This window comes from Natator depressus, chromosome 1 (assembly GCF_965152275.1).
Source record: "Natator depressus isolate rNatDep1 chromosome 1, rNatDep2.hap1, whole genome shotgun sequence".
NCBI classification, from domain to species: domain Eukaryota; kingdom Metazoa; phylum Chordata; order Testudines; family Cheloniidae; genus Natator; species Natator depressus.
Genome location: NC_134234.1, coordinates 216,314,016 through 216,326,917, shown reverse-complemented (window position 1 = coordinate 216,326,917; position 12,902 = coordinate 216,314,016). Strand labels below are relative to the sequence as shown.

At 43.7% G+C, this 12,902-nt stretch overlaps 1 protein-coding gene across 3 annotated transcripts in view; it reads left to right on the top strand.

Annotated features, from left to right (window-relative positions):
* TSPAN11 (tetraspanin 11) overlaps nt 1–12,902 on the top strand; it is a 220,117-nt gene that overhangs the window by 114,026 nt on the left and 93,189 nt on the right. For all 3 annotated transcript variants that reach the window (XM_074935592.1, XM_074935605.1, XM_074935598.1), the window contains one exon: nt 9,838–9,924. In XM_074935592.1, coding sequence (XP_074791693.1) covers nt 9,838–9,924 — 87 coding nt within the window. The remainder of the gene's footprint in view (nt 1–9,837; nt 9,925–12,902) is intronic.

The following is a 12,902-nucleotide window of genomic DNA, read 5'->3' as shown; positions in this document are numbered from 1 at the left end:
TAACTTTTTGAATTTATTTACCCATACATCTAGTTCACATGCCTTTAGTGGGGTTAAACTCACCACTATAATCCCTGAGTTTTATCCATTTACTCTCCAATACCAGTGGCTTTTCTATAGTGTTAATATCACTGTTTCTGGAAATGCTTTGGCTTGTGCACCAGTGTCCAACTTAAAATTAATATACATCCCGTTTGCTTGCAGGCTGGCAGTCCATTCATCTGCTGCTACAGTGTTGTCCATCACTCTAATGACGAATTCACATGAACTAGTGGGTGCACGCACTGCTGGTTCTTGCAAAGTGATGTAATGCGTTACATTTCTTGCATCTTTTCCTATATGTCAGGCATTGTCCTGACGTGTGGAAAATGTAACAGACTGTGCAGCTCCATGTGCTCTTTTTGCTTGATTCTGACTTGTGCGCCATGTGCCTTTCTGCCTCAGGTCACTTTTCTTGCGGTATTTTGGATTCTCTATCATGTCTGTAGTGTCAAAGCTCTACATCCACGCTCTACATCCACGCTCTTCATTCCAGTTTGGGTGACTTCTGTTGCTTGGTCAATTCTAATTGTTTTGTCAAGGGTTAATTCTGGATTTCCCAATAGTCTCTCTCTGAGTTTTTTTTTTTTTGTTCTAGATCCCAATCGCAATCTGTTTCTTTTATTTTTTTTAATCGGGGCTCAGACTCCACCCTCCACCCCTCAAGAAATTGGAAGATTGGCTCTTCAGCCTTAGATCAGTTACAAAGTCTTCTATGGTTTTACCTTTGTTCTACACTACTGTTTAAAAACATCTCTTGAGAGACAAGGTGGGTGAGGTAATATCTTTTATTGGACTAGTTTCTGTTGATGAGACAGACAAGCTTTCAAGCTTACACAGAGCTCTTCTTCTGGAATATGTGTCTCTCTCACCAACAGAAGTTGGTCCAATAAAAGATATTATCTCACCCACCTTGTCTCTCTTATATCCTGGGACCAACAAAGCTACAACACTGCATAAAAACCTCTGTCTCATGTGATTCATTTTTCAGTGGAGTGCAGTACTCCACACATTTCTGTAATACAATTTCATAATTAACCTCCTCTGTCTGAGTTAACTGAAAACCGTTAAACACACAAAGTGCTTGAGAGACACCCTCATTTCTGATAATAGCTACTTTCTGACTGTTTTCTCTTTTGCTAGCATCCATTGCTTTGCAGATTCAGAGGGAAGCATTGTGTAAACCTTTTCCAGTTGTTTCCCACATTTTGAAGGAGTTTCACTCTGATGGGGCTTTTAAGTGCTCCATTCTTCTACACGGGGTATTTCTTAGTCCTTGTATACTTCTGGTACCCTGTTATGTTCAGTGCTTCAAGTATTTGCAAAAGATCTGCTTTAGTCTGTGACCGGTTCCATCTGGCTGTGCATAACACAAGAGCTTCACAGCACCTCACCCACGCTCCATCTTGGGAAGCTCAGCCCTTAAAGCTTACCACAACTTCCATTTGAAGATCTCAAATTGAATTGCAAACAGCAATTAATGGAATCTTGGAGCATCTCTAAATAAATTATTATTCTAAAACAATAAAAATGGGTTTTAAATGAGCTAATATTGCTGACTGTCAACAATGTGTAGTACATACCTGCCACACCACTTACAAAACCAGAGCACCTAAAAGCATAGCTAAGGGCCTCATAAATCTTACATTGCCCACGTAATAAACACAAACACTGACAATATGCATTTATCACAGTCTTAATCCTGACCTATGGATTGTTGAGAATTTTATTTCCTATCTTTGCAATCTTGATTTTGATATTTTAATATTTTCTTTTAAAAGTGTCACATATCTAGTTGAGCTTCCCTCTTGGACACTCACCGTCCTACTGTGAGGTGATGCCCCTCACTGGAACCCATCTGCTTTAAGCCTCCATAGTCTGAACAGAGTCCAGGCATTGCCCAAGACTTGGAATCTCTAGGCATACTCGTAGGGTGCAGATCCTCTGCCTAGCACCCCCTTCTGAGAGCTGAGACCCTGTGGTCCACCTGCCTAACCCTTGGGACCAGTGTTGACCCCCTCAGACTCTCTTGTAGCTTAAATAGACCTCTTCCAGAGCTCCAGACATGGGGGTGCTCTGGTTGTACAATTTACTTCTTCAGGGGCGCACAGACAGACTTTGCACAGGATTCTAAAACACCACGGCTCTTTACTTAACAACATGGGGGATACACATATCTAGACGAAATAATATGTGCTCCTGTACGCAATTCCCTGTCTCAGTTCCTTGCCACTTTGGAGAGTTCTTTGGGCTTGGTCAAAGTCCTTGGGATGCCCAGGATCCTTTGCCTGCAGCTGTGTGACTTCTCTTCAAAAACATGGAGCTTTCTTTACCGAAGCTTTGTCTCTCGGACCTTTGCTGGTCAGCAGTGTAGATAAGGTCTTCCTATCTCACCCTCTCTACAAAAGCCTGCCCATCTCTTCTCTCTTTTGCCCAAAGCTTCCTGTTCCTATCTCAGTGAGTCTCTTGAATTTATGTATCTCCCTACCAACGTGTGGTTCCTTTGTTCTGCTGTTGGTGTTTTCCACTCGCCCAATGTCAGCTCCCTGCAGACAAGGAAGAGGAAAGCTTGAGCTAACCCATTGTCTCAAGGTGCTTCCACCTGAATAGGTGGCTATTAACCGCTAACAATTCACCATTGTAGTGATACAGTTCTTGTCGGCAAATAGTGGATTCCGCATCTGCATATAGTTATTCCATGGTACAACAATTCCATAACAATGACATAGCATAAACTGGAGTTCACAAGTAGCACAGATAAATCCCCCAAATCGTCACATCAAATTAAGGCTAATAGGGAAATAACAGTTAGTAGAGATCAAGAGATGATAGATAAAAGGTCTGCTATAGTAGGTCCAAGGCATTTCAATCTGCATACCCAAAAGTGGAGGCAACCACAATCAGCGGCCACTGTTGACAATTCTGGACATAGTACATGGTCCTGCTCAGTGGAGGAAAAAAGTGCCATTGCCATCAATGGGGGCAGAATTTGGCCCACGGCTGCAACAAAAATTGTAACTAACAATCCATTTTCTTTTCATATTGCTGGTGCATGAGTTCTCAAGGAGCTTTGAAGAAATAGTAAATTGCTTCTTTTCACATCAGAGGAAAGAAAAGAAACAGGAAACAAGTCAACATTTTAAACTGGGGACCTTTGTTACTGAACTGTAACTCAAATGTTGGATTTCATTCAAACTTTGTACCAATGTTTGTCTTTGCTTTCAGAGTAAATCTGGCCATTTTCAGGCCAAACCCATTTCCCAAGCCATTCTGATGGGAGGGAAGGGACAAAAACTGGATTTTATAATGGCGGGTGGTGGCAAACTTAACGATGGAAATGCTACTTCCCATCCATTATTGTCCCCAGGAACTGGAAAATGTACTGGTTACCTACTAGCCAAAAAATTAAACCTACAGGCAAGGGGCCGATCCGAAAGCTGGGTATGGGAGAGACGCCACTAACAAAGTCCAGGGATGACATCCTGGTGAGATGCTCATCCCTGCAGTTGCTAGATAGGGGGAGGGTGCTTGGATTCCTGCTAGCAGGTTGTGGAATCTCCTACAGGGCTCCATCAGCCTCTACCTAGTAGATGTCTGCTAAATTTGGAGCTCCTTTCTGCAAGGAGAGAGATGCAGTTCTCTGTGCCTCTTCTTCTGTTGTCCTGTCCTCAGAACCTCCTCACTGCTGAGTCGGGTCTATACTGCTCTCCCTTCCCTGCTCTCAGCATATAATCTTTTTTTTCCCCCTTTCAACTTGCCTCAGGTGTAACTCCAGTCCCTGCCTCTGTTGCTGCCTGTAGCTTAGCCAAGCAGCAGCGTGAAATGGTCATGCTTTTTGTTAGTTCTGCCCACAGGAGTCTTGAACAGCTGCTGTGAACCTGACCCATCATGTTCCTTTCACTCAGTGGTGAGCAGCAGGAGAGACACTGGGGCTATCTGTCTACGAACCAGTGAAGACCACGCTGCATTAGGTTATAGGTTACCGTCAAAACTGTAAGGGTTAGAAACTTATTTTCTTAATAAAAGCTCAAATCCGGCAGCAATTGATGGCCTACCTCCTCCCTACTTCCCAGAGAAAGCTTTTTACACTAGCTGGAAGATTTTTCCAGGCATGATTCAACACTGTTTAGAGACGGAGAATAGAGGGCATGGTCAGGATCAGTAGCTTCCCCAGTGCCACTCAGTGTGTCAGTTGAGGAGGCAGGGATAGTGCATAATGTTGGACTCCCAAATCCATATTTAGGCTCCCAAATAAAAATGTCCTGATTTTCAGGGATGCTTAGCACTTACATCTCCCATTACCTTAATCAGCAATTGTGAAAATAAGGCCACTTTATATTTAGGATTCTAAGCATGCATTTAGGAGTCTAACTTTAGGCACATGGGTTTGAAAATTCTGGGAAAGAGGTCTCACTCCTAGTCCTGCGCTCTGCCCACTAGTCCACACACCCTCCCCAGCTAAACAGCACTGACTACCAAGTACTAAGAAACCTCCTTGTGGATCAGACTCAGGCTTCTTGAAGTGATATTAAAGAAACCTAGCTACAGATCTTTTTAAAGTATCTCCTTAGAAGTCTTTTTATGAATGTTGGCCAGATGCTTCAGAGATATTCATGCTTCAGTCTTTGCTTGCAGGCTTGAAATTCAACTGATCTTAAATTCAGTGCCAATATTTGCAGTTGTTTAATGATAAACATGAGAGAGGCAATAAAGGGACTTGAAAGTATTAAAGTCTAGGCTGCTTTGGGGTTTGTTTTTTTTAAAGTCCCTGCTGTACTTTGCATTGACGGAAGCAACGAAAATTACATAACTACCTCCTGGGGTAGGGTTTCTCTCTTTTAACACCAGAATCACTCTCTGTTTCAAACGGCTGGTTTCTCTGGCACAGTGTGTGTTACATCCAACAGCAGAAACTAATTTTAAAACTTGATTCTTTGCTCAGAAGCCCTTTAAAACTCTGAAGGCATCATTCTTCCTAAGATTTTCTCTGCTTCAGTGTATTGCACTGATCATATATTTTGTCTCCTTGTGTATAAATATTTTATATTGGTTTTGCATTACAAGTGGCAACAGAAAAATACAGTACTGTGCATTCTACAAAGTACTGTGTCACTTTATAAACATTCCTTTTAATACACATTCAGTTTATTGCTTCCAGAGCTAACGGCTGAAAACCCATTTCCAAACACTGGAGGAGAAAAAATGGAAGTCCTTAGAAGGCTTACTGGTTGACACTGACAGATAAGCACTTTAAAAAGTTACCATAATGGATGTGCTTCTCTGGGTGGAGGGGAGTTGGCCAATCAAAATTCAGTTCTCATTAGTTTATACCACCCTCTGTCCAGAAGCTGCTTTAAGACTGTCCCATCCAATCATAGAGATGGAGTCAGTTCTAGATTTGGTATCACAGCAGTTGTCAGTCATTCACATTACATGTGCCTGTGTTTCAGTTCACTGTGATGTATAAAAAAGGACTCATGAGTTTTTACAAAAACATATAAATAGAAAGGGAATATTTCTGCTAATTTTTTGTCTCAGAAATATCAGGAACATCAAATCTGCTCTTCCCTGTTTCTTGCTGGAGGGCTTCTTCAAGGAATCAGAGAATTGGCTTGGTAGGTTGGGAGCTATTTCAGCCTTTAATCAATAGGGTGGGTATATTGTGGGTATATTAAATCTTTACCAAAGAGAACTTTTCTCTCAACCATTTTTCAGGCATTTGAGTTAAATGAATTTAAAATGAACAAAACACAGAATATAAAACAGCTTGAGTAAAAAATTACTTCTCTGCTGAAGCGCTTAGTGCCTTAATGCCTTAATTCTACTTGGTCTTCAGGCATCCACAGCATCTTCTAGGATAAATTTGATAGACAAGACCTGCATTACTCATTTAAACAACAAACACATCTAAAGCCTTTCAGGCCTTCTCTCTGCATTATAACAAAGCCAAAAAGGCAACAGACCAACCTTCTTTTCCTTTGCAGGTCACCTTTACAGTGAATATAATGCTAGTGAAAAGGGTTGGATTGACTCTGTTACAGTTGCTGATTTGTATGAATGAAAGTTTCCAGCTTGCCTCTCAGAGCCCAGGTGGAGTTTGAAGGGCTGACAGCTTTTTACTTGCAGACAAAGCATGACTAAGTAGGAGTCTGACCGGCAATAATATTGAAACCTCCCTCCCTCCTGCCCCCAATGCCATTATTAGAGTCACTTTTCAGAGTGAAACTGTACTTTGAAGTGTACAGATTATTCTCTGTTCTTTGCATGTGTGCCGTTGAGATTTTTCTAATAAGAATGTGTTAGGGAAAATAAAATCAACACTGCCACAGTGCAGGGGGGGTAGACAGAGGACCTATTAAAAATCCACTTGAACCCCAAATATTCTGTGATTTGTGACTAGTTACTAGTTTAATTTCATGCAGTCTAAAAAAGAGAGTTTCTGTGTAACACAGACATTCCAAAAGTATTAGAGATTACTCTAACCTCGTAACAGCATCGACATCATTGTGATTTACACAATGCTGTTGAATTAAATAACCATGGGTAAAACAGAAAGCCAGGGGGCCTGGATGGTGAGGGGACTGAGGCACACTGGTAGGCAGAAGTGTGGAACGCTTCCATGCCACTGCCTGTGTGCTATGCTTGACTCTCCTGCTCCTCTTACAACGCCACTGAGTTCAGTGGAGGTACTCCTGATTTACACTATTGAAAGTGAGAGACGCATCAAGTCTATTATGTGAAGACAAAGATTATAAGCACCTCAGGGCAGGGACTTTGTACAGTGCCTAGCACAGTGGAGTCCTGGGCCATGCCTGAGTCTCGTAGGTGCTATCTCAGTACAAATAATAAATAAAGGTTCTGCAGGTCAAAGCATGCCCTCAGCGACACCAGCGCAAATCCATTAGCTTCAGCGGGGTTACATGGGTGTCACTGATTGGAATTGAGTTGCTGGGAAAGAATAGACTCCAGCTCCTTCTCTCCAAGCTGTGTTGGCTGTGCAGAACTAATGCAAATAAAACTGCAGTAAATTCCTAACATCTGCTGCCTTGAGTGAAAAATTATTCTAAATATACACAGAGAGGAGATCGGTTAATTCGGAAAGTGCCATTTTTACGCAGTCATTTTTCTCTTTTTCTCTCCAGCATGTATGCGGTAAATGAGCTCTGCCATTCCAGTTTCTATTATTGCACAGTTGCTCGGGAACATTCAGCTCTCAGCCTTTGTTCTGTTGTTAGCATAGAATTCCACATCTCTGCTTGCAGTAGATGTTCCAAATAAGCTTACTGGAACTTCACTAACAAGAAAGTGCGTTTGAAGGTACAAAATAGCGTAATCTCCAGAGCAGGGAGCGTTCCAGCCAGTTGGTGGCTCTATCTGACAACTGCTAGCATCTTAGATTTAGCAAGAAGCTGTCCATTCTGACCATTTTAAATAGTGAAAATGACATCCAGTGTGGAATGAAAATATGTTTGCCCCAGTTACAGTATTTGGAACAAGTTCATGACATGCATATATGCCTGCAATATTTGTATTCAATAATCATGCAGAGATGTTGCAGGGAAAAGTGAGCAAATTTGTGACACTTTGCTAATAGAGTATTTGACAATATTTTGCCCCTCCCTGGTGGAAAGGCAGCAAAAAGCCTATGACCTGTAAACAAGGAAAAAATGGCTTCACTGGGGTTTTGCATCCTTCTTTCTGTAGCATTGTGCCTCCCCAGAGATTCTTGTCAGTGCTTAGTTCTCTAGTGAAGATCATGGGTGGGGTTTTCCACACATTCGGTCCAGGCTGTTGTCACCTCAAACGGATACCTGTGCTTCCGTGGACTACCTACCCTTTTTCTAGTATCTGTCTCAATATGTACCAATCTGTCAAAAATCTCAGTTGAGCCCCCCACCCCCACCCTGAGACTGCTGTAGGGAACTCAACTGCTGGGTCCCCAAGCGTTTTAAATCTAGAGCCTGAACAGAGCCCAGCCACTGCCCCACTCTTGAGATCCCTAGGCACATTTTCAGGGTGAAGACCTTCTGTCTAGGACCCCTTCCTGAAAGCTGAAACCTGCTGTCCAGCTGCTGCCCTGCTGGACCCAGTAATGACCCTTCAGACTCCCCCATAGCTTAAACACAGCCTCTCCTAGACACCTACAAAGACGTGAGCCATTTAACTCCCTCAGGATGCCCCTGGTAACAGTGGTGGATTTAGAGTTAGTTGGGCCCTGTGGTCAGATTCATTTTTGGGGCCCCTCCTTGGGACCCAGCCAAGAAAAAGGACATTCTCTCTTATCTCCTCCCTGCCCCCGTTTTTCATTCTTTTTTTCTTCACCCTCTTCCTATAAGTAATAGGAAGTAAATGAAAATAAAGTGAGGTACCTTGATTGTTTTTGTAGTCTAACTTATTTTTCCACAGACCACTTGAAAATTGCTGGGGATCTTGGCAGACCACTTAATGATCTTTCCAAATATTGTTTGTACTGTTAGCTAACTATTGTAAAGTTCTTTGGATAAGAACACTTTATATAAAAAAAAAAGGTAAAAAAAGTTGGGATGTGGGGACTGGCCAGGAGTTAGGTTGCGGGAGGAGGCTCAGGGCTGGGGGTGCAGCGTCTGGGAGGGAGTTAGGGTGCAGGAGCAGGCTGGGGGTTGGTGTGCAGGGTCTGGCCAGGAGTTAGGGTGCGGGAGGGGGTTCAGGACTGGGCCAGGGGTTTGGGGTGTGGAGTGCTTACCTGGGGCAGCTCCAGTTTGGTGCAAGGGGTGCAGGAGGGAACATGAGAGGGTGTGGGGGGGCTGGGTATGTGTCCAGGGTGCAGGACTCAGGGATGGCTGGGGGTGTGTGAAGGGGGTGCAGGAGACAGGGCTGGGGGTGTGGGGGTGCTCCCAGCCCCCTGCCCCACCCCAGCCTCCTGCCCTGAGCGGCTCATGGCAGGGGGTTGGGGGGGGTGTATGTTTAAGGGGAATGCGAGGGCCCCGCCTTTGCCCCGCCCCCAACCCCAAGGCCCTGCACCCGCCTCTTCCCCGCCTCCTCCCCCAAGCACGCTGCGGCCCTGCTCCTCCCACTCCCTTCTGGAGTGACCTGAGTGCTGGCAAACAGCTGTTTGGCGGTGGGGAAAGCGCTGGGAGGGACGAGGGGGTGGGAATGTGGCATGCTCGGGGGAGGAGGCGGGTAAGAGGCTGGGGAGCGGGGAGCTTGGCTGCCGGTGGGTGCGGAGCCTGCAGCAGGAGCCCCAGGAGCCAGCAGGACCAGGCTTCTGCCCCTGCAGCTGCCCAGACCTGGGGCCCCCTGTCGTTGGGCACCCTGTGTTTTACTGTAAATCCACCTCTGCCTGGTAAGTGTCAAACCTGTAATACACACAAATGCTTTGCTTAGAGCCTAGCATGTGATTATTCTTTAACAGCACAAAACACACACAGTGCCATACAAAATAATAAACTCCCTATAAAGTACATGTTGAGTCACCAGGATGCTGTGACCACTAGGCAGCTAGCAATCTGCAAATCCCAAGACCAAGACTTACAAAAGGGATTCAAGTTTGGGCGTGCTGTTGATCATTTGCAGAGTTAAAAACCTCACAACAAACAGAACTGACCCTCCCTGGCTTTACTGTCAATGTAGAATTTTCCCCCCATCATCATTCCTCTTGATTTTAAGGCTATAGGCTGTAACTCTATACACACTAAAGAGCTTTTATTTCCTGTCTGTGACAACTATAAAAGCTGTGTGTGAGAGGGAGGAAATGGGGATTAAATCTTGTCAACATCATTGAATTATCCCTCATAGTAAACACAATGATTTTGCTTGCAGGGAGGATGCATTACAAAACTGGAACAGTTCCTGGCAGATCACCTTTTGATAATGGGAGCTGTTGGCATAGGAGTAGCTTGCCTTCAGGTAAGTCCCACGAGCACATCAAATGCTGGGTTATTTTTCCAACTCAGTAGACCCTCCAGCCTAAGGGGTACCTTCTTAACTAAAATTCCCTACCATCTCTATAGCTGAACTAGCGGTGGCCCCAGGGGAAGCACTAGTGTAGACCAGCCAGTGGTTTAACCGATGTGCCATCTTCCATGGTCAAAGCAGGTCTTTGACACAGTTGATTGGAACCCCAGCAGCACCAGCATATTGTCTGCACTTCGCGTTACCACTGGCGAAGCTGAACTGCTGGCGGCAGCCGCGGCAGGAAATTTGAGGAAAATAAGTCTAGCGTCCACAAGGCCTGACTGTGCTTTTCTGTCATTTGTTCCTTGGAACCAGTGCTGTGGTTTCACTTACACACGAGATCATCTGGATTTAGATGTAAAGCTCACTTTTTTAAACAGTGTGATCTTCGTCTAATAGCGGATATCTACAGCTGTGCTTGGCATAAATAGGAGATACAAGGGTTTCAAATTTGGGACTTCTGGCTGATGCAGCATAGGCTTCTTCTGATGCTGATCTGGCCCATAGTTTCTTCTAACAGCATTTGCCTGGTTTTTCTTGTTTTTTGTTTTATTAAATAATAAATCAGGCAGTGACCTTAGAACAGAATTTTTCTGACTGAGTGGCTTTTGAGGCTGGCTTAAACCACTTTCAGGTTTTGGGGTTTTTTTAAAGAGTGAGCAGATATAGTAGCACAGATTTCTCTATGAAAACAGCATGTATGGGTGACTAGCAGAGAACAGGTCATTATGACAGACAGTTCCTTCAGTCTTTATGTATTTGGATGGATGGATGGCAGTCTTGAACAAAATATCATTTTTGTGGATGGGAGATTCCTTGGTCAACATGTTTCCTGTCTCTGGATGGGAAAGTTTGTTTGGAAAACCAGCTCCCCCAGCCCTCTCTGTGAACAGAACAATTAAGTGAAACAGAGAGAGAATAACGGATCGTTTCAGGCTTCCAGGGATAGCAGCAGTTTACACTATTCAAGTGTCAAGTAGCTGTATTATCTTAAAAAATAAGAAAGCTGTCTGGGATCAGCTATAGTGGAAATGAGGCCGCAATATTCTTTTATCCTCTTAATTTACCTTTTTCCTCACAACTTGCCGCAAGGTCACACAGTAAATCACTAACTCACTGACAAAAGAACCCAGACTTTTGTTTTTTCATGGTTGCATATATTTCAAGGCCAGAAAGGGACCATTGTGATCCTCTAATCTGACCTCCTGTATAACATAGGCCATAGAACTTCCCTAAAAGAATTCCTTTTGAACTGGAGCATATCATTAAAAAATAAAATCAATCCAATCTAGATTTTCAAATTTCCAGTGATGAAGATCTACCAAAACCCTCTATAAATTGTTCCAGTGGTTAATGACCCTCACTGTTAAAAATCTACGCCTTACTTTCAGTCTGAATGTGTCTAGGTTCAACTTCAAGCTACTGGGTCATATTATACGTCTGTCTGTTAAACTGAGAAGCCCATTATCAAATATGTGTTTTCTATGTAGGTAATTGTAGACTGTGATCAGGTCACCCCTTAATACTCTTAAGCGAACTAGATCGAGCTCCTTGCGTCAATCACTATAAGGCATGGATTTCTGTCTCTCTGTCTTGTGTTTTAACCACTGACAATGCTGCTCCCTTTGAAAATGTTTTCTCCCTTCTGAAACATTGGTGTTAGCCTCCATTTCTCTCAGGTTCTTATAGCAGAACTACATGTACTTTTCTGCTCAAAGGTGGTCTAGTAAAGCTTCCCTTTTATGTTTCACAAGCTGGAGACTCAGCAGAGAAAAAAAAAGACAGGAAGTTTTAGGTCTACCTTAGATCTGAGATATTTATAGGGGTCAGGGGAAATATCAGAAATTCCATGTGACCCCCCTGGAACAGCTAATTTAGTATATGTTGCTATATAGAGGCCTGTGGCTACTAAGCAGGGACACCTGGGGAAAATTTTTTTCCTTCTGTTCTTTGTTCAACACAAGATATTACTGATCCTGTGGTGTTAAATATGCAGGAGTCTTCCCAGAATTTATGGAGCTGATCCCAGCATGTGTGATGTAGAAATGATTTTGGGTGTGGACATCTCTTGTCCACTCATTGTGACTTTGTCACAAGGGGAAATAGGCTTGTTTGTTTCCCTCCTTCAGTGGTTACCAATAGGTACTGCTGGTGTCTCGCAATACACCCCAGGAAATGGTGTGTGGTCCTGCCCCATCTCTAGTCATTTTAGCAGCCGTGTTAAGGGAAGTATTTCTGATTACTCCTTATTGGCAGAGATGGGAGGATGTATTCCTAATGCCAGCTAAACAACTGCACAGTCCCCTTCCAATATGGGCACTGTAATGGAAAAGAGAAAGGAAGAATCCGGGTTATTACAGCTTGTCCTGGAAATCCTCCAGATTCCATAAGTGACAAGGAATTGCACCATAAATCACCATGATTCTCTTCATTTGGAACCGAGAATGAAAGTATTTCACACTGAATATTGACTCGAGTGGTCTCCAGAAAAAAGAAATTACAGTAAAATGACAATAGATTTTTAGAGTCCAGCAAAAAAAAGAAAACCCAAACATTTTCTCTCCAAGAAAATTAGATGTGTCTAACATATCCTATACAGGTGGGAAGGACCTATACAGAGTCTGGCTTAGGTCGGGTTCAGAGTGTCTTGGTACATGCACAGCACTTGCAGGAATCCACATATTCTTGGGCCTTGACCAGCATGCAGGGCTGCCAGAAAAAATGGGCAACCATGTGCGAGATCTTCCAGTGGCCAAGGTGACCCACCGATGGAGCATCAGGGCACAGCTGTAGCACCTCCAGTCAGGGGCACCATGGAGCACATATATGTGTTTGTTGAAGTACATTACCCCCATCTGTCATGGAATGGTACCTCTTAGCTCTCAATGGCAGGAGCAGTGCCCCTTGGGCCAGCAGGTCTTTCTTCGGGC